This window comes from Heterodontus francisci, chromosome 26 (genome assembly GCF_036365525.1).
Source record: "Heterodontus francisci isolate sHetFra1 chromosome 26, sHetFra1.hap1, whole genome shotgun sequence".
In the NCBI taxonomy this organism is placed as follows: domain Eukaryota; kingdom Metazoa; phylum Chordata; class Chondrichthyes; order Heterodontiformes; family Heterodontidae; genus Heterodontus; species Heterodontus francisci.
Genome location: NC_090396.1, coordinates 9,807,986 through 9,832,873, shown reverse-complemented (window position 1 = coordinate 9,832,873; position 24,888 = coordinate 9,807,986). Strand labels below are relative to the sequence as shown.

At 44.9% G+C, this 24,888-nt stretch overlaps 1 protein-coding gene across 1 annotated transcript in view; it reads left to right on the top strand.

The window, feature by feature from the left end:
• Positions 1 to 24,467, top strand: part of lrrc59 (leucine rich repeat containing 59) — a 51,487-nt gene extending 27,020 nt beyond the window's left edge. The window contains exons 4-7 of the mRNA XM_068057775.1: positions 8,209 to 8,313; positions 16,571 to 16,643; positions 18,739 to 18,909; positions 24,058 to 24,467. Of these exons, the coding sequence (XP_067913876.1) occupies positions 8,209 to 8,313; positions 16,571 to 16,643; positions 18,739 to 18,909; positions 24,058 to 24,299 (591 nt within the window). The 3' untranslated portion in view covers positions 24,300 to 24,467. The remainder of the gene's footprint in view (positions 1 to 8,208; positions 8,314 to 16,570; positions 16,644 to 18,738; positions 18,910 to 24,057) is intronic.
• The last annotated feature ends 421 nt before the right edge of the window (positions 24,468 to 24,888 follow it).

The window sequence follows — 24,888 nt, the reverse complement described above, 5'->3', positions numbered from 1 at the left end:
TATATTTTTATCAAGTCATTACTTTTAAAAAATGTTCCCTTGTCAACTATATGTTATAAAATCATAGAATGGTTACAGCACAGAAGGCAGCCATTTGGCCAGTTGTGTCTGTGCTGGCTCTCTGTAAAGGCAACTCAGCTAGTCCCACTCCCCTGCCTTTTCCTTGTAGCCTTACAGTTTTTTTTCTTTTCAGATAATGATCCAATTCCCTTTTGAAAGCCACGATTGAATTTGCCTCCAGCACACTCCCAATCATTACATTCCATATCCTAACCATTCGTTTTTCCTCGTGTTGCTTTTGCCATTCACCTTAACTTGGTGTCCTCTGGTTCTCGAACCTTTTGCCAATGGGAACAGTTTCTCTATCAAATATCCTCTCAACCTTCTCTTTAAAGAGAACAGTTGTAGCTTCGCCAATCTATCCTCATAACGGAAGTCTCTCATCCTCAGAACCATTCTTGTCAATCTTTTCTGCACCCTCTTCAATGCCTTTACATCCTTCCTAAAGTGTCCTCAGAATTGAACACACTACTCCAGTTGAGTCCAAACCAATGTTTTATAAAGGTTCACCATAACTTCCGATGCCTCTATTCTTAAAGCTCAGGATTCCATATGCCTTATACACTGTATCACTTCGCACTTCTCTGCATTAAATTTCATCTGCCACGTGTCTACCCATTCCGCTAGTCTATCTATGTCCTCGTGAAGTTTATCCCTATTCTCCTGACAGTTCACAATACTTCCAAGTTTTGTCATTGCAAATTTTGAAATTGTGCCTGGCACACCCAAGCTGAGGTTGTTAAGATAGATCAAGAAAAGAAGTGGTCCTCTTATCGACCCCGGGGAACACCACTATATACCTTCCTCCAGTCTGAAAAACAAGTATTCACCACTACTCTTTGTTTCCTGTCACTCGGCCAACTTCGTATCTGTGCTGCCACTGTCCCTTTTATTCCATGGGCTCCAATTTTGCTGACAAGTCTGTTATTGATACTTTAACAAACGCCTTTTGGAAGTCCATGTACATCACATCACTGACATTACCCTCATAAACATCTGTTACTTCATTGAATAACTTGATAGTTAAACCCGATTTGCCCTTTACAAATCTATCCTGGCTTTCTTTAATTAATCCACATTTGCCCAAGTGACTGTTAATTAGGTCACCGATAATTATTTCTAAAAGCTTTCCCACCACCGAGATTAAACTGACCGGCCTATAATTGCTGGGTTTGTCGACCACTCGGCTCCTCAAAACTGTTCCACCATTCAATAAGATCATAGCTGATCTGATGTAACCTCAATTCCACATTCCTGCCTACTTCCGATATCCTTTCACCCCCTTGCTTATCAAGAATCTATCTATCCCTCTGCCTATAAAAAAATATTCAAAGACTTTGCTTCCACCACCTTTTGAGGGAGAGTTTCAAAGACTCAAGACCCTCAGAAAATAATTTCTCCTCATCTCTCTCTCAAATGGGTGACCCTTTATTTTTAAATAGTGACCCCTAGTTCTAGATTCTCCCACAAGAGTAAACATCCTTTCCACATCCATCCTGTCAAGACCCCTCAAGATGTTATATGTTTCAATCAAGTTACCTCTTACTCTTCTAAACTCCAGTGGATACAAGCCAAGCCTGTCCAACCTTTGCTCATAAGACAACCTGCCCATTCCAGCTATTCTAGTAAACCATCTCTGGACTGCTTCCAACACATTTACATTCTTCCTTAAAGAGACCAATACTGTGCACAGTACTCCAGAAATGGTCTCACCAATGCTCTGTATAGCTGAAACATAACCTCCCTACTTTTGTATTCAATTCCCCTCGCAATAAACAATAACATTCTATTAGCTTTCCTAATTACTTGCTGAACCTGCATACTAACTTTTGCGATTCGTGCATTAGGATACCTAGATCCCTCTGCATCTCAGAGCTCTGCAATCTCACCATTTAGATAATGTGCTTTTTAATTCTTCCTGCCAGTGGACAATTTCACATTTTCCCACATTACATTCCATTTGCCAGATCTTTGCCCACTCATTTAACCTATCTATACCCCTTTGTATCCTATGCCCTCTTCACAACTTTCCTACCTGTTTTTAATGTCATCAGCAAATTTAGTAACAATACCTTCAGTCCATCCAGGTCATTTATGTAAATTGTAAAAGGTTGAGGCAGCAGCACTGATCCCTTTGACACACCACCCGTTACATCTTGTTACATCGTTGGATTGGAAACATACTGATCAAGAAAATTCTCCTGAACACACCCTAGAGACTCTTGCCCCTCTCTGCCCTTTACAACTATCTCAGTCTCTCTATTAGGATAACTAAAGTACCCCGTTGTAACTATTGTATAATTTTTGCACCCTCTGTGATTTCCTTGTAAACCTGTTCCTTTGCATCTTTCCCACAAGTTGGATGCCTATGGAATATACCCAGTAGTTTAATGACAGCTCTATTGTTCCTTACTCTAACCAAATAGATTCTGTCCATGACCCTTCCAGGACATTCTCTCTTTCCTGCAGTGTAATACTCTCCTTAATACTGCCACCCCTCCTCCTTTCTTCCCTATCTTTACTGAACACCTTGTATCCAGGAATATTTAGTACCCAGTCCTGCCCTTCTTTTGTGCTCGGTCTCAGTTATCGCCACATCTTACTCCCGCACAGCTACTGACATGCTGCTCACCAACCTTATTTGCCACACCATGCATTCACATGCGTGCACTGAAAACTTACTTTAGACCTTATTGCATTCCCTGTAATCCTGACTCCACCTAATATGTTACTATTTCTTACTCCTAGTGCTATTTGTCTTTCCCAACTTTTTTCTGCACCTTGTTTTTCCTCTGATGCCTCCTGGTTCCATCCATCTGCCAAGTTAGTTTAAACTCTTCCCGGTAGCACTAGCAAACTGCCCTGCAAGGACATTGATCCCGCCTCTGTTCAGGTACAACCTCTCTGGCTTGTACAGGTAACATCTCCCCCAGAACCGATCCCAATGTCCCAGGAATCTAAAGCCCTTATCCCTGCACCATCTCTGCAGCCATACATTCGTCTGCTTTATCCTCCTACTTCTATACTCGCTAGTGGGTGGCACAAGGAGTAATACAGAAAATACTACCTCCGAGGTCCTGCTTGCTAGCTTTTTTTTTTCCTAGCTCCCTAAATTCTGCCTGCAGGACTTCATCCCCTTTTTCTGCCTATGTTGGTACTGATATGGAACACAACTGCTGGCTGTTCACCCTTCCCCCTCCACCTCCCCCCCCCCCCCCCCCCCAACACCCCGCAGCTGCTCAGTGATATCCTTGATCTTGGCACCAGGGAGGCAACATACCACATACCATCCTAGATTCGTGTCTGCAGTAGAGCATGGCTACCCGACAGCATGTCGGGTCACTCTTCCGTGTCCGGCATTCGGGCTCAGATCGGGCTGGGTCGGACACATTCTATCACCACCTCCGGCACGTGGCTCCAATCTTAATGTACTTTTAAAACAACCTTTCAAGTCCAGTTACAGTTTTTGTTGCTTATCTGCACAAACTTAAAAAGTGAAAAGCAGAAGCTAGGTTAACTGAACATTCTGGTGGTCAGGTCGGGCTTGGGAAGAAATGAAAGGACTCCGGCCGGGTCAGGCTCTGGTCGGATGTGGTTCTGTCGGGCTCGGGTCGGGTTTCATTTGTAGACCCTAGCCGCCTTTAGTCTGCAGTGGCAGAAGTACCTGTCTGTTCCCCTAACTACAGAATCCCCTATCACTATTGCTTTTCCAATTTTCCTCCTGTAACAAGCCCCCCGACGCACATCTGAGACAGCCGTGGTGCTCTGGACTTGGCTCTGACTGCATTCCCCAGAGGAACCATCCCATTGAACTGAACTGAATACTGGTTGGAGAATGAGATGCACTAACTGCCTGGTGGTTACCCATTTCCTCTCTGTCTGCACACACTTAAGATGCAGGGTGACCACATCCAGAAATGTGCTATCCACAAAACACTCATCGCTGTGGTGCACCTGCGAGGTTGTCAGCTGCTGCCCAAGCTTTGAAACCTGCTCCAGCTGATGATACTTCCTGCATGTTTGGTTGTCCAAGACATGAGAATAGTCCTGGAGTTCCTACATGGCACCGGATGTGCACTCCACAGGACTGAGATGCCCTGCCATGCCTTTATTTATTAGACTATTAACTGACTTAACCAAAATAAATTTAAGACTTGAATACGGCCAATCAGCTGCTTCCCTTGTGCTGACGTCACTTTGTTTTATAGAGAGTTAACTTCATAACTTAAAGGATGTGATAACTGGACACTTAAAGTAATGGTAGGATTGGGCAGCGTCAACATGGATTTATGAAAGGGAAATCATGTTTGACAACCAGTTTTTTTGAGGATGTGACTAGCAGATTAGATAAGGGGGAAGTAGTGGATGTGGTGTATTTGGATTTTCAGAATGCTTTCGATAAGATCCCACACAGGAAGTTAGTAAGCAAAATTAGAGGACATGGGATTTGGGGCAATATACTGGCATGGATTGAGAACTGGTTAACAGAAAATGGAGAATAGGAATAAATGGGCCAGTCTTGGGTTGGCAGGCTGTAACTAGTGGGATACCACAAGGATAAGTGCTTGGGCCCCAGCTATTTACAATCTATATCAATGATTTGAATGTGGGGACCAAATGTAATATTTCCAAGTTTGCTGATGACATGAAACTGGTGGGAATGTGAGTTGTGAGGAGGATGTAAGGAGGCTTCAAGGGAATTTTTGGACAGGACAAATGAGTGGGCAAGAACATGACAGATTGAACATCATGTGGAAGAATGTGAAGTTATCCACTTTGGTAGGAAAAAGAGAAATGCAGAGTATTTCTTAAATGGTGAGAGATTGGGAAGTGTTGATGTCCCGAGCGACCTGGGTGTTCTTGTTTATAAGTCACTGAAAGCTAACATGCAGGTGCAGCAAGCAATTAGGAAGGCAAATAGTATGTTGGCCTTTATTGCGAGAGAATGAGAGTACAGGAGTAAAGAAATCTTATTGCAATTGTATGGAGTCTTAGTGAGACCGTAACTGGAGTATTGTGCACAGTTTTGTTCTCCGTCCCTAAGGAAGGATATACTTGTCATAGAGGGAGTGCAATGAAGGTTCACCAGACTGATTCCTGAGATGGCAGGTTTGTCCTTTGAGGGGAGATTGAGGAGACAGGGCCTCTATTCTCTAGAGTTTAGAAGAATGAGAGGTGATCTCATTGAAGCATACAAAATTCTGACGGGGTTGATGCAGGAAGGATGTTTCCCTTGGCTGGGATGTGTAAAACCAGAAGACACCATCTCAATAAGTAGTAGGCCATTTAGGACTGAGGTGAGGAATTTCTTCACTCCGAGGGTGGTGAATCTTTGGAATTCTCTACCACAGATGGCTGTGGAGGCTCAGTCATTGAGTATGTTCAAGACCGAAATCAACAGATTTCTGGATATTAAAGATATCACACGATATGGGATAGTGCAGGAAAATGGCGCTGAGGTAGAAGATCAGCAATGATCTGATTGAATGGCAGAGAGGCTCAATGGGCTGAATGACCTACTCCCATTTCCTATGTTCTTAACTTAAGTGTTTTACTCATTTGTAGTTTGATTAGTTTAACCAGTTAGGCTTTAAACTTAATACAGTACTTTATAGTTTCTTGATCTGTTTTTAAACCACTGCCCAAGTTTAGATGGAGAACAACCCTTTACATTCACCAACCAATCACCTACCTGATATCATGCGATGCCACTCCTTGTTTTTTTTGGGTGATTTGTTCTTGCAATATGCTCGCACATGCACTTTCTCTCCTGTTTTTTATCCCCTCTATTCTTGGACCTCCTACTGATCTCGCAGTACACCCGCGCTCGCTCGCGCTCTCTCTCTGTTGCTGCTTTATCCCTGCTGTGCTCTCTGACCTCCCTCTATTGCAATAGTCTAGCTTATCTTCCAGAGCTAAGCAGAATTTGAATAATCTGTTAGATTCAAAAAAGCTACAAATCAGATACACATTTGTATTTGGATTGAGTGACTTGGCCCCTCCTTCAAAGAAACAGCCAACTGAATATTTCGTCGAATGAAGCTGAATGTATTTGCTGTGATTCAAAAACACCAACAGCGGTATTTGTATATAACCTTTAATATAATATCCCAAGATGCTTTACAAGGGCATTATAAAACTAAATCTGACACTCAGGTCCCTAAGGAGATATTAGGGCAGATGATCAAAAGCTTGGTCTAAGAGTTAGATTTTAAGGACGGTCTTAAAGGAGGCGAGAGAGGCAGATAGGTTTAGGGAGGGAATTCCAAAGCTTAGGGCCCAGGCAGCTGAAGGTACAACGCCCAATGTTAGAGTGATTAAAATCAGGGGGTGCTCAAGAGGCCAGAATTAGGTGAGTGCAGAAATCTCAGAGGGTTGTGGGGCTGGAGGAGATTAGAGATGGGGAGGGGTGAGGCCATCGAGGGATTTGAAAACTAGAATTTTTAAATTTGACGCGTTGCTTAACCGAGAGCCAGAGTAGGTTAGCAAGGATGGGGTAATGGGTGAATTGGTGAGAGTTGGGACACAGCAGCAGAGTTTTGATTGACATTAAGTTTACTGAGGGTAGGCTGGCCAGGAGTATGTTAGAATAGTCAAATCGACACAAAAAGGCATGGATGAGGGTTTCAACGGCAGATGAGCTGAGGCAGGGGCGGAGTTGGGCTATGATGTGGTGATGGTGTGGATATGTGGTCGGGAGCTCATCTCGGGGTCAAATAGGACAATAAGGTTGCGAACAGCCTCATAGATGCTCGGGAGAGGGATGATGTTGGGAGCTAGGGAGCAGAGTTTGTGGCAGGAACCGAAGGCAATGGCTTCGATCTGCCTACTTAATCGGAGGAAATTTTTGCTTATTCAGTACGGAATGTCAGACAAATGTTCTGACATTTTAGAGACTGTGAAGGGGTTGAGGCAGGTAGTGATGTGGTAGAGCTGGGTGTTGTCAGCATACATGTGAAAGCCGACCTGTTTTTGGCTGACCTTGCAAAGGGGCAGCATGTAGATGAGAAATAGGTGGCCAAGGATAGCTGTGATCGGTACTATGAGAGTAGTGAGGCCATGTGAGATGTCATGGTAGTGAATGTGGGTTGGGGTGATTAATGGCAATTACCTCCTTTAGTACTGTGACATAGGACTCACTGCAAAGCTGAAACTTAGACAAAAATACATCTTTTGTCATTGTGCAGTGGTTAGCACCGCAGCCTCACAGCTCCAGCGACCCGGGTTCAGTTCTGGGTACTGCCTGTGTGGAGCTTGCAAGTTCTCCCTGTGACCGCGTGGGTTTCTGCCGGGTGCTCCGGTTTCCTCCCACAGCCAAAGACTTGCAGGTTGATAGGTAAATTGGCCATTATAAATTGCCCCCAGTGTAGGTAGGTGGTGGGGATGTAGTAGGGAATATGGGATTCATGTAGAATTAGTATAAATGGGTGGTTGTTGGTCAGCACAGACTCGGTGGGCCGAAGGGCCTGTTTCAGTGCTGTATCTCTAAATAAAAATAAATAAAATAAAATAGAGCCCTGGGGCATGCGATGAAGATATGATAATTTGCATGCGATGAAGATATGATAATTCCATGCATAGTAAAGCTTCCTTATCTCCAGCAGTGTAACTCGGGATCAATCTTAGTAAACCATTCCCTGCTAAGTCTGTGTGACCATTTTGCATTTTGCGTACCAGATATCACGTGGATTCTCTGTGGGAATTAGCAGTAGTTTGCCAATGTCTCTCTGGGAAAAGACATTGACTAATGTAGTCTCACTCAGACCTTAACAATTAGCAATTATAACACAGGAGCAAAAAATACTTTTATGAAAATCAAAACCTGGTGCTGTACTGAGATTTTGTCACTATTGAAATGTATTGCCTCAAGATTATAATAAACAAATGGATGTAGTTCAGTTGGGGCCCAGGAAAGGAGAGGAACACATTTGTGTGGAGAAAGGAGGAAGGGCAATGTTTGTGATGAAAGGAAAGACCTTGCATTTGTCCAACATCTTTCCCCACCTCGGGGCGTAACAAAGTACTTTACATCCAATTAAGTACTTTTGAAGTGTGGTCGCTGTTGTAATTTGAAATGCGGCAGATAATTTGTGCACAGCAAGCTCCCACAAACAGCAATGACTAACTGACTTCCCTTTCTCTTTACAGAACTTGAAGTGGTTGGATTTAAAAGGAAACCCACTTGATCCATTGCTTGAGAAGATAGCAGGCGACTGCCTGGATGAGAAGCAGTGCAAACAGAGTGCAGCCAATGTAAGTCTCAACATCTGTCCTAACAGTAAATGTAACATGATATTGGTTTCAGCATTAAACAGCATATAACTAGATGTTTTGTTTCAAGCTTGTGGATAGATAAGACAACCACTGTTCATTTTTGGAAGAGACCATCTGGTTATTTGGAGAAGGTTGTACATTATGTTCACAACTCTGTGAAAACACTAAATGGTATTGCTCATTTTTACCTAGTTGGATCATTTCATAGAATCATAGAAAGTTTAATGCACAGAAAGAGGCCACTTGCCCATTGTGTCTGTGCTGGCTGAAAAACGATCCACCTATTCTAATCCCACCTTCCAGCATTTAGTCTGTAACCATGCGGCACTTGAGGTGCATCTCCAGCCTCTTTTTGAATGAGTTGAGGGTTTCTGCCTCAACTACCCTTTCAGGCAGTGAGTTCCAGACCATCACCACCCTCTGGTTGAAAAAGTTTTCCTTGTCTCCCCTTTAATTTTTCTACCAATCACTTTAAATCTATGCCCTCTCATCACTGATCTCTCTGCTAAGGTGAATAGACCCTTCACCTTCGCTCTATCCAGGCCTCTCAAAATTTTGTATATTTCAATTGGATCTTCCCTCAGCCTTCTCTGTTATAAAGAGAACAACCCCAGCCTATCCAATCTTTCCTCATAGCTGCATTTTTCCAGTTCTGGCAACATCCTCGTAAATCTCCTCTGTACCCTCTAGTACAATTACATCCTTTCTGTAATGAGGTGACCAGAACTGCACACAGTACTCCAGTTGTGGCCTAACCATCTGCACAAATTTGACTTGTTTGAAGCAACCCAACAGCCTTCTTCCATCTGCTTTTCAACCTGTCAAAATATGATGTAAGAATAGACGAAATAGGATTGGGAGTCGGCCATTTGGCCTTTCAAGCTGAACAGACTGTTTACAGCCTTATCGTGTTTGTCCATGAGATGAGCTTCCAGCCATACACCCGCGCCATCACTGAAACTGTTTATTTTCATCGCTGTAGCATTGCCTGACTCCACCCTGTCTCAGCTCATCTGCTGCTGAAACTCTCTAAACTTGACTATTCCAGTGCTCTAGCCAGCCTCCCACATTCTACCCTCCATAAACTTGATTCCTTTCAAAACTGCTTGCTCCAAGTCCCATTCACCATCACCCCTGTGCTCACTAACCAATATTGGCTCCTGCTCGAGCAACACTTTGATTTTAAAATGCTCATCCTTTTCAAGTCCCTCCATGGCTTCGTCCCTCCCAATCTCTGTAATCTTCTTCAGTCACGCAACTCTCCGAGATATCTGTGCTTCTCTCATTCTGGCCTCTTGAGATTCCCTGATTTTAATCGCTCCACTAGTGGTGTCCATGCCTTCAGTTGCCTAGGCCCCATGCTCTGGAATTCCTTCCCTAAACCTCTCTGCTTCTCTCCGTCTCTTTCCTCCTTTAAGACACTTAAGCACACCAAAAGGAACAGAGTCGGAGACCAGAGAGAGAAAACACAGTCTGAGCAAAACTTTAAAAAGCACGCCAAGAGGAACAGTCAGAGACCAGAGAGAGAGGAGATACAGTGGGAGCAGAGCTTTAACAAGCACGCCAAGAGGAACAGTCAGAGACCAGAGAGAGAGGAGATACAGTGGGAGCAGAGCTTTAACAAGCACGCCAAGAGGAACAGTCAGAGACCAGAGAGAGAGGAGATACAGTGGGAGCAGAGCTTTAACAAGCACGCCAAGAGGAACAGTCAGAGACCAGAGAGAGAGGAGATACAGTGGGAGCAGAGCTGGGGGAAAATTGAAAAGTGACATCAGTGATGTCACAATCAACAGAGCGAGCTGGGAAACAGAGAGCCGCCGGGGTAAGTATGCAGGTAAGATTTCAATTTAATTGAAATCAAATATATAATAAGACTTGATCGATTTATTAGTATATAAACTAAAAACGAAAATGGATTTTATAATTTATAATAGTGAGTGAGAGAGACTAGTGTATTAGTTCAAATAGGACAACGTAATACATAAGCTGCATTAAGTTTATCAGTATTTGTAAGGTTTATTAGTATTGGCAAAGCTTTATTATCATTTGTAAGTTCTATTAGACTCTCAGTGTGCAGGTTACAAGCTGATTGTGGAGATTCGGGTTTGGTGAGTGGCGAGTTCGGTGACCGGGGAGGAGATGCTCCGTTTTTCTTTATACTTTTTAATCCTCCAGTATTTGGTTCCTGCTTTGGTGGAGTGGAAGGAGCTGTTTGGTGAGTAACTGGTAAGCAATTGTACTTATAATCTGTAAAGTTAAGTTATGGCAGGTCAGCTTGGCCGAGTGGCATCTGGGAAGTCATGTGTCCTAGGCAAACACATCTGCAGGAAGTGTCACCGGCTGCAGAAGCTTGAACTCTGGATTTTGGAACTCGAGCGGCTGCTGGAGTCACTTGTGCATCCGCGAGGTGGAGGTGTACGTGGATAGCACACTCTGAGGTGGTCACACCACAGGTTAGGAGCATGCGGGCAGATGGGGAATGGGTGGCCACCAGGCAGTTGAAGAGAACCAGGCAGGTAGTGCAGGAGTCCCCTGATGTGATCTCACTCGCTAATGCTGGTGAGGGTGATGGTTTTTTAAAATTTTATTTATTTATTGAGAGATACAGCACTGAAACAGGCCCTTCGACCCACCGAGTCTGTGCCGACCATCAACCACCCATTTATACTAATCCTACATTAATCCCATATTCCTACCAAATGCCTACCTTCCCCCAATTCCGCTACCACCTACCTACGCTAGTGGCAATTTATAATGGCCAATTTACCGATCAACCTGCAAGTCTTTGGCTGTGGGAGGAAACTGGAGCACCCGGCGAAAACCCACGCGGTCACAGGGAGAACTTGCACACTTCGCACCGGCAGTACCCAGAATCGAACCGGGGTCACTGGAGCTGTGAGGCTGCGGTGCTAACCACCGCGTCGGTTCCTCAGAGCCTCAGAGGGGCGCAGTCCGAGCCAAGTTTGTGGCACCAGAAGCGGCTCAGCTGCATAGGAGGGGAGGAAGAGGAGTGGAAGAGCAGTAGTGATGGGGGATTCATTAGTTAGGGAACAGACAGGTGTTTCTGCGGCACTAAGCGTGACTTCAGGATGGTGTGCTGCCTCCCTGGTGCCAGGGTCAAGGATGTCATGGAGATGCTGCAGGACATTCTTCTGGGGGAGGGGGAATAGCCATTGTCATGGTCCACATTGGTACCAATAACATAAGTAAGAAGGGGGATGAGATCCTGATAGCAGATTTTGGGGAGCTAGGAAGGAGATTAAAAAACATGACTCCAAAAGCAGTAATCTCAGGATTACTCCCAGTCTCACGTGCAAGTGAGCATAGGAATAGGAGAATTGAGAGATGGAACACGTGGCTGGAGAACTGGTGTAGGAGGGAGGGCATCAGATTTCTAAGACATTGGGACCCATTCTGGAGCAGATGGGACCTGTACAAAATGGGTGAGTTGCATCTTAGCAGGACTGGGACGAATATCCTCGAGGGGATTTGCTAGTGCTGTTGGGGAGGGTTTAAACTAAATTGTCAGGGGGATGGGAACCTGAGAGGGAGCTCAGATTGGAGAGAAGCAAAACTGGTAACTAGCCAGGGGTGTGGGAACCAGGAGCAAGTATTAGAGAGGAATACCAAGGTGCACAGAATATTGGGGGAAATAGATAGCATGAGAGTAGGGAATAGTATGGGGTCAGTGTAAGGGAGAAAGTAATAAAGTCTGAAGCAGGGTTAATATGCATATATGTTTATTTTTTTTTTTATTTAGAGATACAGCACTGAAACAGGCCCTTCGGCCCACCGAATCTGTGCCGACCAACAACCACCCATTTATACTAATCCTACAGTAACCCCATATTCCCTACCACATCCACACCTTTCTCCTACCACCTACCTGTACTAGGGGCAATTTACAATGGCAAATTTACCTATCAACCTGCAAGTCTTTGGCTGTGGGAGGAAACCGGAGCACCCGGCGGAAACCCACGCGGTCACGGAGAACTTTCAAACTCCGCACAGGCAGTACCCAGAACTGAACCCGGGTCGCTGGAGCTGTGGTGAATGCATGGAATGTGGTTAATAAGACTGGTGAGGTACAGTCGCAGATTGCCATGGGGAAATAAAATGTGGCTGAGAAATGTGAGGTAATGCATTTTGGAAGGTCTAATACAGGTGGGAAGTATACATTAAATGGCAGAACCCTGAGGAGTATTGACAGGCAGAGAGATCTGGGCGTACAGGTCCACAGATCACTGAAAGTGGCAACGCAGGTAGATAAGGTAGTCAAAAAGGCATACGGCATGCTTGCCTTCATCGGTCGGGGCATAGAGTATAAAAATTGGCAAGTCATGCTGCAGCTGTACAGAACCTTAGTTAGGCCACACTTGGAATATTGCGTACAATTCTGGTCGCCACGCTACCAGAAGGATGTGGAGGCTTTGGAGAGGGTACAGCAGAGGTTTACCAGGATGTTGCCTGGTCTGGAGGGTATTAGCTATGAAGAGAGGTTGGATAAACCCGGATTATTTTCACTGGAACGACGGAGGTGGAGGGGTGACATGATAGAGGTTTACAAAGTTATGAGTGGCATGGACAGAGTGGATAGTCAGAAGCATTTTCCCAGGGTGGAAGAGTCAGTTACTAGGGGACATAGGTTTAAGGTGCGAGGGGCAAAGTTTAGAGGGGATGTGCGAGGCAAGCTTTTTACACAGAGGGTGGTGAGTGCCTGGAACTTGCTGCCGGGGGAGGTGGTGGAAGCAGGTACGATAGCGACGTTTAAGAGGCATCTTGACAAATACATGAATAGGATGGGAATAGAGGGATACGGAAGTGCAGAAGGTTTTAGTTTAGGCAGGCATCATGATCGGCGCAGGCTTGGAGGGCCGAATGGCCTGTTCCTGTGCTGTACTGTTCTTTGTTCTTTATAACAGAGACCTAGCTCAAAGAAGGGCAGGGCTAGGTGTTAAATATAAGGTGTTCAGGAAACGTAGGAAAGGGAAAAAGGGGGAGGAGTGGCAGCATTGATTAAGGAGAGCATTGCAGTGCTGGAGAAAAAGGATGTCCCAGAGGGGTTCAGGGCAGAATCTATTCGGCTCGAGCTAAGGAACAAAAAAGGTGCAATTACATTACTTGGTGTTGTCTATTGGCCACCAACCAGTGGGAAGGATGTAGAGGAACAAATTTGAAAGGAAATTAGAGAGGTGCAAGAATTATACAGTAATTTTAATGGGGGACTTTAATTATCCAAACATAGATTGGAATAATAGTAGTGGAAAGGGCAGTGAGGGGCAAGAGTTCCTAGAGTGTGTTCAGGAAAATTTTCTACAACAATATGTTGCTAGTCCAACAAGAAAGGAGGCACTGCTAGACCTGGTTCTTGGGAATGAGGTGGGTCAAGTATCAGTCGGAGAGCATTTAGGGGATAGTGATCATTGTATCATAAGATTTAGGCTGACTATGGAAAAGGACAAAGAGCAATCCAGGGTAAGAATAATTAACTGGGGACTGGGGGAAGGCCAACTTCAATGGGATAAGAATGGAGCTGGGGCAAATAAATTGGAGTCAAAAGCTGGCAGGAAAACCGGTCGATGAACAATGCGCTACCTTCAAAGAAGAGATAGTTCGGGCGCAGTCTAGGTATGTTCTCTCGAAGGGGAAAAGTAAAGCAAACAAATCCAGAGGACTCCCTGGACGACAAAAGAGGTAGAGATTTAGATGAAGAAGAAGTGTGCTTATGATAGATGCCAGGTGGAAAATACCATTGAGAACCAGGCTGAATATAGAAGGTCCAGAGGGGAAGTGAAAAAGCAAGAAAGAGAAGCAAAGAGAGAGCATGAGAGGAGACTGGTAGCTAGCATGAAAGGAAATTCCAACATTTTCTATCGACATATAAATAGTAAAAGGGTGGTAAAAGGAGGAGTGGGGCTGATTAGGGAGCAGAAAGAAGATTTACATGTGGAGGCAGAGGCCATGGCTGAGGTATTAAATGAATACATTGCATCTATCTTTACCAAGGAAGAAGATGCAACCCAGGCAATGTTGAAAGAGGAGGAAAGTCAGACACTAAACGGGCTTAAAATTGATAAAGAGGAAGTATTAGATAGGCTGTCTGTACTTAAAGTGGATAAAGCACCAGCACCAGATGAGATGCATCCAAGGATACTGAGGGAAGTGAAGGTGGAAATTGCAGAGGGAAGTGAGGGTGGAAATTGCGGAGGCAATGGCCATAATTTTTTAGTCTTCCTTAGACTCGGGTGGTGCCCGAGGACTGGAGAATTGCAAACGTTACACCCTTGTTCAAAAAAGGGTGTAAAGATAAGCCCAGCAACTACAGGCCAGTCAGTTTAACTTCGGTGGTGGAAAACTTCTAGAAAAGATAACTCGGGACGAAATCAATAGTCACATGGACAAATGCGAGTTAATTAAAGAAAGCCAGCATGGATTTCTTAAGGGAATATCATGTTCAACTAACTTGCCGGAGTTTTTTGAAGAGGTAACAGAGAGGGTTGATGAGGGCAATGCTGTTGATGTGGTGTACATGGACTTTCGAAAGGTATTTAATACAGTGCCACACAACAGACTTGTGAGCAAACCTGTAGCTCATGGAATAAAAGGGATGGCAGCAACATGGATATGAAATTGGTTGAGTGACAGGAAACAAAGAGTAGTGGTTAATGGATATTTTTCAGGCGGGCGGAAGGTTTGTAGTGGAGTTTCCCAGGGATCAGTGTTAGTCATGGAGTCGTACAGCATAGAAATAGGCCATTCGGCCCACCACATCCATGCCGACCATAATGCCTATCAAGACTAATCCACCTGCCTGCATTAATTTATATCCCTCTATGCCTTGCTCATTCAAGTACCTGTCCAGATGCCTCTTAAATGTCGCTACAGTTCCTGCCTCCACCACCTCTTCAGGCAGCTCATTCCAGATACCCACTATTCTTTGTGTGAAAAATTTACCCCTTTGATCCCCTTTAAACCTCCTCCCTGTCACCTTAAATCTATGCCCTCTAGTTTTAGTCACCCCTGCCATGGGAAACAGACTCTGGCTATCTGCCCTATTTATGCCTCATAATTTTATATACCTCTATCATGTCCCCTCTCAGCCTCCTTCGCTCCAGGGAAAACAGACCCAGCCTATCCAATCTCTCTTTCTAACTCAAGCCCTACAAACCAGGCAACATCCTTGTGAATCTTTTCTGCACCCTCTCTAGCTTAATTACATCGTTCCTGTAGTGCGGCGACCAGAACTGTACACAGTACTCCAAATGCGGCCTAACCAACGTTATGTACAACTGTAACATGTCGTCCCAACTCTTGTACTCAATGCCTCGGCCGATGAAGGCAAGCATGCCATACGCCGCCTTCACCACCCTGTCTACCTGTGTTGCCACTTTCAGGGAACTATGTACTTGCACCCCAAGGTCTCTCTGCTCAACAACACTCCCCAGGGCCCTGCCATTTACTGTATATGTCCTGGCTGGTTTAACTTCCCAAAATGCATCACTTCACACTTGTCTGCATTATTAGGGAAGTTAAAATCACCTACTACTACAACCCTATAATTCCTACACCTATCTGTGATTCCCGACATATATGCTACAATTCCCTCTGACTATTGGGGGGCCTATAGTACAATCCCATCAAAGCGATCACCCCTTTCTTATTTCTAAGTTCTACCCATATGGCCTCGCTGGACGTTCCCCCCCCCCCGGGATATCCTCTGTAAGTACTGCCGTGATGTCCTCCCTAATCAATAGTGCAACTCCCCCTCCTCTCCTACCTCCACCTCTGCTTGTGGGGACAGGTCTGTCAGTGTATAACACAGGTACAGTACTGGTGGGGACAGGCTTGTCCCTGTGTAACACTGGGGTACAGTATTGGTGTGTACAGGTCTGTCTCTCCATAACACAGGTACAGTACTGGTGGGGACAGGACTGTCTCTACATAACACTGGTACAGTACTGTTGGGAACAGGTCTGTCTCTACATAACACAGCTACAGTACTGGTGGGGACAGGTCCGTCACTGTTTAACACTGGGGTACTGTACTCGTCTGTCAGTAATGGTGTAGGGCAGTAATTCTGGTGAGAATATTTGAAGATAATATGCCTGTAAGTAATTTGTGCTGTTGAAGATAAAGTACTATTGTACTAAAATCTGTTGTGTAATTCTACACATGGTAGTGATTTATTTTAAAGAAAGTTAATTTTTAATTTTGTTTTCACTTTTGGATACCGTAGGTGCTGCGCTATATGAAAACTGTTCAGTCCGAACAAGATCGTGAGAAACAGAGGCGGTTGCAGGTTGAGAGGGGTAAGAGATGCGATGTCTGTAATAAATGTTCATCCAGGTACAGTGACACTTAAACTGAGAGTGGAATTGAGTCAGTCAAGCAAGCTACAGCCTTTTCTAATATTGTCGTCTTTTTACCTCCTGCCATCCTGAAGTTTACAAACTCTTGATGAGGGCAGTTCCATGGGAGCCAGCAGTCCTTCAGTACCCAATTGACAATATTTTGTTAATGTCTGGAGTCGGACCTAAGGGTATCAGAAGCTAAACCTCTTGGTTCTCAGTGGACCTCCACACTGGGATCGCTGGAGAATAAATGAGAGTGGTAATCTTTGCTCTGTTTATTCCCTCCCTAACCTAGGAGTACTGGCATCAATTGTCATGCCCCAGCTAAGATCCGTGAACTCAGCACAGATCTGCGATTGAACTTTGAATCTTCCTGGCCCTTGTGGCTCAACTACTCACAGTCTTGACCAGCTGAGCCATCTTGGAGTGGAAGAAATTGATTTCAAGAGTCTGTCAATTGTGGACGTACTCTGGAGTCCAATATTTTGCTGGTGCTGCATTTGTTCTGTTTCATAACTGGCAGTCATTCTAAATAGACCAGTTGTTGTGCCTTCTTAAGACCTCTCTCTCTGTGCTGTAAATTAACAAGCACTTAAGAAATAGGAGCAGGAGTAGGCCCTTTGCACCTGCTCCACCTTTCAATAAGATCATGGCTGAACTGATTGTGGCCATAAATCCACTTTCCTGCCTGTTCCCCTTTAACCCTTTACTCCCTTGCAGATCAAATATCTGTCTAACTCGGCCTTCAATATATTTAATGACCCAGTCTCCACTGCTCTCTGGGGAAGAGAATTCCAAAGATTAATGACCCTCTAAGAGAAGAAATTCCTCCTCATCTCCATCTAACTGGGAGACCCCTTTTGGATAAACTGTGCCCCCAGTGCTAGATTCCCCTAGTTCTAAAGGGGAAACCTCCTCTCAACATCTACCCTGTCAAGCCCCCTCCGAATGTTATGTTTCAGTAAGATCACCTCTCATTCTAAATTCCAATGATAGGCCTAACCTGCTCAACCTTTCTTCATAAGACAAACCCTTCAACCCAGAATCGACTTAGTGAACTTTCACTGAATTGCCTGCAATGCAAGTATATCCCTCCTTGAATAAGACGACCTAAACTCACCTATGCCCTGTACAGTTGTAGCTTTCCTAATTATTTGCTGTACCTGCATGCTAACTTTTTGTGATTCATGTACAAGGGCACCCAGATTCTTCTGTACTGCAGTGTCTCTCCATTTAAATAACTTGCTTATTTTATGTAATAGTCAAATGAGGACTATCTCGAGGCAAAATAATTTTTGCATGCCACTGAATGTGTTACATTTTTATTTCTGCACTTTGGTCTTTTGATGCAGGTTTTTAAGGGAGATTTTATATGACTGTGAATCCCTTCTACAGGGGTGACAGCTATTGCCTAAAGCGCTTGAGGATGAAAACATCCTCCCCTTGTCCTTATGAGTAATGCACTGCTTGTTATCTGTTAGGATCAAGAAGTGCCAGTGCGGCAGCTTGAGGTTCAGAGTCATTTCATAGCAACTAATTGATTTTCCAGTGCCATTGCTCAGGATGATTAAAGCAGAAATAGGTGACAACTGGAAATCTCTCTCATTCGGCACCTGTCTTAGAGAAAGCTGCTGGCAGCTGATCTGTACGTTGTTCACAGAGGTGCACGCTCATAAATGATAAAGAACTTGTATTTATATAGCATCTTTCATGTCCTCAGAATGGTCCAATGCACTTTACAGCCAATAAAGTACTTTGGATTTTAGCTGAGGGATAAATGTTAGCCACAACGTTGCGAGAACTCCCATTTTAATGCTCTGGGATCTTTTATGTCAGCATTTCATCTGAAGAACAGCACCTCCAACAGTGTGCCACTCTCCAGTATTGCACTGGAATGCCAACCTGAATGATGTACTCAAGTCTTAGAGTAGGACTTGAACCCACGACCTTCTGACTCAGAGGTGAGAGTGCTACCACTGAGTCATTGAAAAACAATAGCAGAAAGCATCTAAAAGCTTCAAATACCATCTTTACAGCAAAATGTCTGTTGCAGAGTTGGAGAAAAGACGTGAAGCAGAATTACGCGCTAAAGAAGCAAAGGAGCGAGAGATGCGTAAACGCGAGAAAATGGAAGAGAAGGAGAGGCGCAGGAAGGAGTACGATGCGCAAAAATTACAGAAATTGAACAAGCCAAAGGAGGAAAAACGTATTGGTGCTTTGGAAAGTAAGTGAAATGTGCAAATTCTTACAGAATTGAAAACTAAATCTGTCTCAGAATCTGCTGCATGAGCTGTGCAAATATACTGGAAATGGGCAAGTTTATTATTCAATATGAAACTCCTCAAAATTGAAATCACTTGCTTAAGTTATTCTTTTCCCCTTCCCCAATTTAGCACCCTTCTCCTCTTCCCGGAGGCTCAATCACTTATTGGGATGTAGTTTTATGGTATTGGTCCCATCCACTGCAATGTTCTGTGGAGCTGAAGTGAATTTTGACAGGCTGTCAATTGTGGAAACCTTTAAAATCCAGTCTGATCCTGTCCTCACTCTGTCCACACATGCAGGAATCAGTGAATAGCGAGCAGCATTGGGGAGTCCAGTTCATGTTTGTTTACTCCCTTCTTGCTAGCCTTACTATGCCATAGTGTACCTGCTGTAACTGGAAAACACTGTCACGGATTTCAGCTTGGCTGGCTGGGTGCTGCATTCTGAATATATTAGGCATAATATGAAGAAAGATTTGAAAAGTTAGTTTTAACTAGAGCTAAGGTGGATAAGAGATCTGCTGAAGTGGCCGATGAGCTTAAGAAAGCAATTAGGAGAGCAAAGAGGGGATATGAGAAAGCTCTGGCTGGTAAAAGTAGGGAAAATCCCAAGATATTCTATAAGTATATCAATGGGAAGAGGATAACCAGGGAAAGAGTAGGACCCATTAGGGACCAAGGGGGAAATTTGTGGGTGGAGCCAGAGGACCTTGGTAGGGTGTTGAATGAATACTTCACATCTGTCTTCACCCAAGAGAATGAGGATGTAGATGTGGAAATTAGAGAGAGAGACTGTGAGGTTCTTGAGCAAATTGTCAAAGGGAGTGACAAGGTATTGAAGGTTTTGGAAGGCTTAAAAGTGGAAAAATCTTCAGGGCCAAACGATTTGTGTCCCAGGATGCTGTGGGAGGCGAGGGTGGAGATTGCAGGGGCTCTGACCCTAATTTTTAATTCCTCACTGGCCACTGGGGAGGTGCCAGAGGACTGGAGAACGGCTAATGTGGTCCCACTATTTAAGAAAGGTTGTAGAGATAAGCCAGGGAACTGTAGACCAGTGAGTCTCATCTCGGTGGTAGGGAAACTATTGGAGAAAATTCTGAAGGAGAGAATCTATCACCACTTCTTTCTTTTCTTTTGGGCCTCCTTATCTCGAGAGACCATGGATACGCGCCTGGAGGTGGTCAGTGGTTTGTGAAGCAGCGCCTGGAGTGGCTATAAAGGCCAATTCTGGAGTGACAGGCTCTTCCACAGGTGCTGCAGAGAAATTTGTTTGTTGGGGCTGTTGCACAGTTGGCTCTCCCCTTGCGCCTCTGTCTTTTTTCCTGCCAACTACTAAGTCTCTTCGACTCGCCACAATTTAGCCCTGTCTTTATGGCTGCCCGCCAGCTCTGGCGAATGCTGGCAACTGACTCCCACGACTTGTGATCAATGTCACACGATTTCATGTCGCGTTTGCAGACGTCTTTATAACGGAGACATGGACGGCCGGTGGGTCTGATACCAGTGGCGAGCTCGCTGTACAATGTGTCTTTGGGGATCCTGCCATCTTCCATGCGGCTCACATGGCCAAGCCATCTCGAGCGCCGCTGACTCAGTAGTGTGTATAAGCTGGGGGTGTTGGCCGCTTCAAGGACTTCTGTGTTGGAGATATAGTCCTGCCACCTGATGCCAAGTATTCTCCGAAGGCAGCGAAGATGGAATTAATTGAGACGTCGCTCTTGGCTGGCATACGTTGTCCAGGCCTCGCTATCACCACTTGGAGAGGCAAAATTTGATTAGGAATAGTCAGCATGGCTTTGTCAGAGGGAGGTCATGCCTAACAAATTTGATTGAATTTTTTGAGCATGTGACCAGGTGTGTAGATGAGGGTAGTGCAGTTGATGTAGTTTACATGGATTTCAGCAAAGCCTTTGACAAGGTCCCACATGGGAGACTTATCAAGAAAGCAAATGCACATGGGATACAAGGTAACTTGATAAGGTGGATTCAAAATTGGCTTAGGTGTAGGAGACAGAGAGTGATGACAGACGGCTGTTTTAGTGACTGGAAGCCAGTGTCCAGTAGTGTACCACAGGGATCTGTGCTGGGTCCCCTATTGTTTGTCATTTATATAAACGACATAGATGACTATGTGGGGGGTCGGATCAGTAAGTTCGCGGATGACACAAAGATTGGCGGAGTGGTTAACAGTGAGGTGGTGTCTTGGGTTACAGGAAGATATAGACGGGATGGTAAAATGGGCAGAAAAGTGGCAGATGGAATTTAACCCTGAAAAGTGTGAGGTGATGCACCTTGGAAGGAGTAATGTGACACGGAAGTATTCAATGAATGGACTGACACTGGGAAGTTCCGAGGAACCAAGGGACCTTGACGTGTTTGTCCATAGATCTCTGAAGGCAGAAGGGCAGGTTAATAGGGTGGTGAAAAAGGCATATGGGACACTTGCCTTTATCAATCGAGGCATAGATTACAAAAGTAGGGAGGTCATGTTGGAGTTGTACAGAACTTTGGTAAGGCCACAGCTGGAGTACTGTGTGCAATTCTGGTCGCCACATTATAGGAAGGATGTGATTGCATCGGAGGGGGTGTAGAGGCGATTCACCAGGATGTTGCCTGGGATGGAATATTTAAGCTATGAAGAGAGGTTGGATAGGCTTGGGTTGTTTTCACTGGAGCAGAGAAGACTGAGGGGTGACCTGATCGAGGTGTACAAGATTATGAGGGGCATGGACAGGGTGGATAGGGAGCAGCTGTTCCGCTTAGTTGAAGGGTCAGTTATGAGGAGTCACAAGTTTAAGGTGAGGGGTGGGAGGTTTAAGGGGGATTTGAGGAAGAACTTTTTTACCCAGAGGGTGGTGACGGTCTGGAATGCCCTGCCTGGGAGTTTGGTACATGCAGGTTGCCTCACATCCTTTTAAAATACCTGGATGAGCATTTGGCACGTCATAACATTCAAGGCTATGGGCCAAGTGCTGGCAAATGGGATTAGGTAGACAGGTCAGGTGTTTTAATGCATCGGTGCAGACTCGATGGGCCGAAGGGCCTCTTCTGCACTGTATTATTCTGTGATCATATGGTTTCTGTTGGTCAGCAAAACAGTAATGAGAAGACACACATTTAAGATGACCACAAAAAGAATTAAAGGGAAGTCGAGGAAAACCTGTTGGAGACTGGTGAGACTGTGGAATTTGCTGTCCATAAAACTCTCCTGAAGCAGAATCCGCAGTTTTTTTTTTGAAAGAGAAGTAGATATTTTCTTAATAGATCTTAAATGGTATGGGGAGTGAATGAGAGTGTCAGATTAGATAAGATGGCTCATAGCGGGAAAAACACCAGCACTGATTTGATGGGCCAGATAATTCCATAACGAGGGGAAATTTAGCAGGTTGCAATCTGGAAGTGCGAACCTTGAATTGAAAAGCAAAACAAAAGGAATAATGTTTGCGTCAGTGATTGAGTGCTGGAACACCAACATTGGATACCACAAAGGAAGAATGTAGGTTTAATTCTGGCCAGTCTAAGCTGTGCTTGATAGGGAAGTACATGGTGCGGCTGTGGTGTCTCTCCTCAGGAGAGAGGTGGGAGCATCTTGCCTGAGAGGTTCATCTCAGCTCCTTGCAACTTTGCCAAACATCCTCAGCTGCTTCATCATGATCTCTCCTCCAACATAAGGTCAGAACAAAGAACAGCACAGGAACAGGCCATTTGGCCCTCCAAGCCTGCGCCGATCTTGATGCCTGTCTAAACTAAAACCTTCTGCACTTCTGGGGTCCGTATCCCTCTATTCCCATCCCATTCATGTATTTGTGAAGTGGGGATGTTTGCTGATGATTGCACAGTGTTCAGTAACATTCGCAGCTCACATACTGAAGCACTACCTGCCTGCACACAGCATGTCCTGGACAACGTTCGAGCTTAGGCTGATAAGTGGCAAGTAACATTTAAATGTCAGGCAATGAACATCTCCAAAGAGGGAATCTAACCATCTCTTGACATTCAATGGCATTGTCATTGCTGAATCCCCCACTATCCACATCCTGGGGATTACCATTGACCAGGAGCTGAACTGGAGTAGCCATATAAATACCATGGCTACAAAAGCAGGTCAGAGGCTAGGAATCCTGCGATGAGTAACTCACCTCCTGACTCCCCAAAGCCTGTCCACCATCTACAAGGCACAAGTCAGGAGTGTGATGGACTACTGTCCACTTGCCTGGATGGGTGCAGCTCCAACAACACTCAAGAAGCTCGATACCATCCAGGACAAAGTAGCCCGTTTGATTAGCACCCCACCCACCACCTTAAACATTCACTCCCTCCACCAATGGCGCATAGTGGCAGCAGCGTGTACCATCTGCAAGATGCACTGCGGCAACTCACCAAGGCTCCCTTGACAGCATCTTCCAAACTCACAGCCTCTACATCTTAGAAGGACAAGGGCAGCAGATGCATGGGAATATCACCGCTTGCAAGTTCCCCTCCAAGTCACACATCAACCTGACTTGGAACTATATCACCGTTCCTCCACTGTCGCTGGGTCAAAATCCTGGAACTCCCTCCTTAAAAGCACTGTGGGTGTACCTACCCCACGTGGACTGCAGCGGTTCAAGAAGGTGGCTCACCACCATCTTCTCGGACAATTGGTGATGGGCAATAAATGTTGGCTTGCCATTGACGCTCACATCTCATGAATTAAAAAAAAACTTGCCAAAATTGACCAATTTGTGAACAGGCTTCTAGCCACTCCCCCTGCAGTGGAAACAGGCCTAACTGTGGGGAAGATTTGCCTAGTTAATATTAGATCATCATGTGTGTGTTTAGACTGGGATACTATGCCTTATATCTCAATTTCACAGTTATAGCGGTAGAAAGTTACTGGTTGGGAACCTCTTTGAATTCGTATAGGCAAGGGAATCAAAGGTTATCGAGGGCAGATGGGAGTGTGGAATTTGAGCCACAGACAGATCAGCCGTGATCATCTTGAATGGTGGAGCAGGCTAGAGGGGCCATATGGCCTACTTCTTCTAATTCGTCTGTTTGTGACTGTGTTCAAGTATACACGTATTCATTTAAACATTGCTTTTTCTCCCTTCCACAACCCCTTTTAGAACCAGTTTCTTCCGAGGGTTCGTCAGCATCTCAAAAAGGACACTCGTTCCATCAGGTGCTGTTGAAGGTGCTGCTCTTCCTGCTGCTATGCACGGTCGTCACTGTGGTAATGTGCAGGAGAACAGAGCTGCCACATGAGCAGCTGTGTAGCACTGTGAACCATCTATATGAAGACACGCTTCACGCCCTTCAGGGAAATGAGGCTCTCCAGAGGATTCTACGCAGCATACCGTTCCCATGATCATTAGCCAGATGCAGAGTCACTGAAATTCCTATGGAATTGATGATTTATTCATGTGTTCTTATATAGCACATAAACCCTTCAAAGAGCTGGTATGAAACTCACCACCCTGCCTAAATTCTACACAATAAAACCCAGTTTTGCATTTGCAAACCTTTGTATTCTTCAGTGGTTTTGCTATGGTCTTTTTAAATACGCTGCTTTAAACTCCTGAATGACTTGGTTTGATAAAAGCAGAGTTAGCAGACCAGAAGGTTACAGGTTCAATACCTATTTCGTATTGAGATAAATGAGAGATGGCAGTAGATATGCTGCCATTGTTCCTGGGTTTGTGAGAGGAAAAGTCAGACAGGAGACTGGACACAGATAATTCCACAATGCTGTTGATGAGCTCGACCATTCCTGGGATGTTGGCCTGTGAAGGGGCTTTTTTAAAATCTGTTCTCTCAACCCATGGCTGGTAGACCAAATCTTCTGAGATTTTGGCTTGCTTTAGCTCTGTTTCTAGTATGGTCTGAGCCAGGCTGGTCTCATGAAAGTTTGAATTAGGAGTAGGCCATTCGGCCCTTTGAGCCTGCTCTGTTATTTG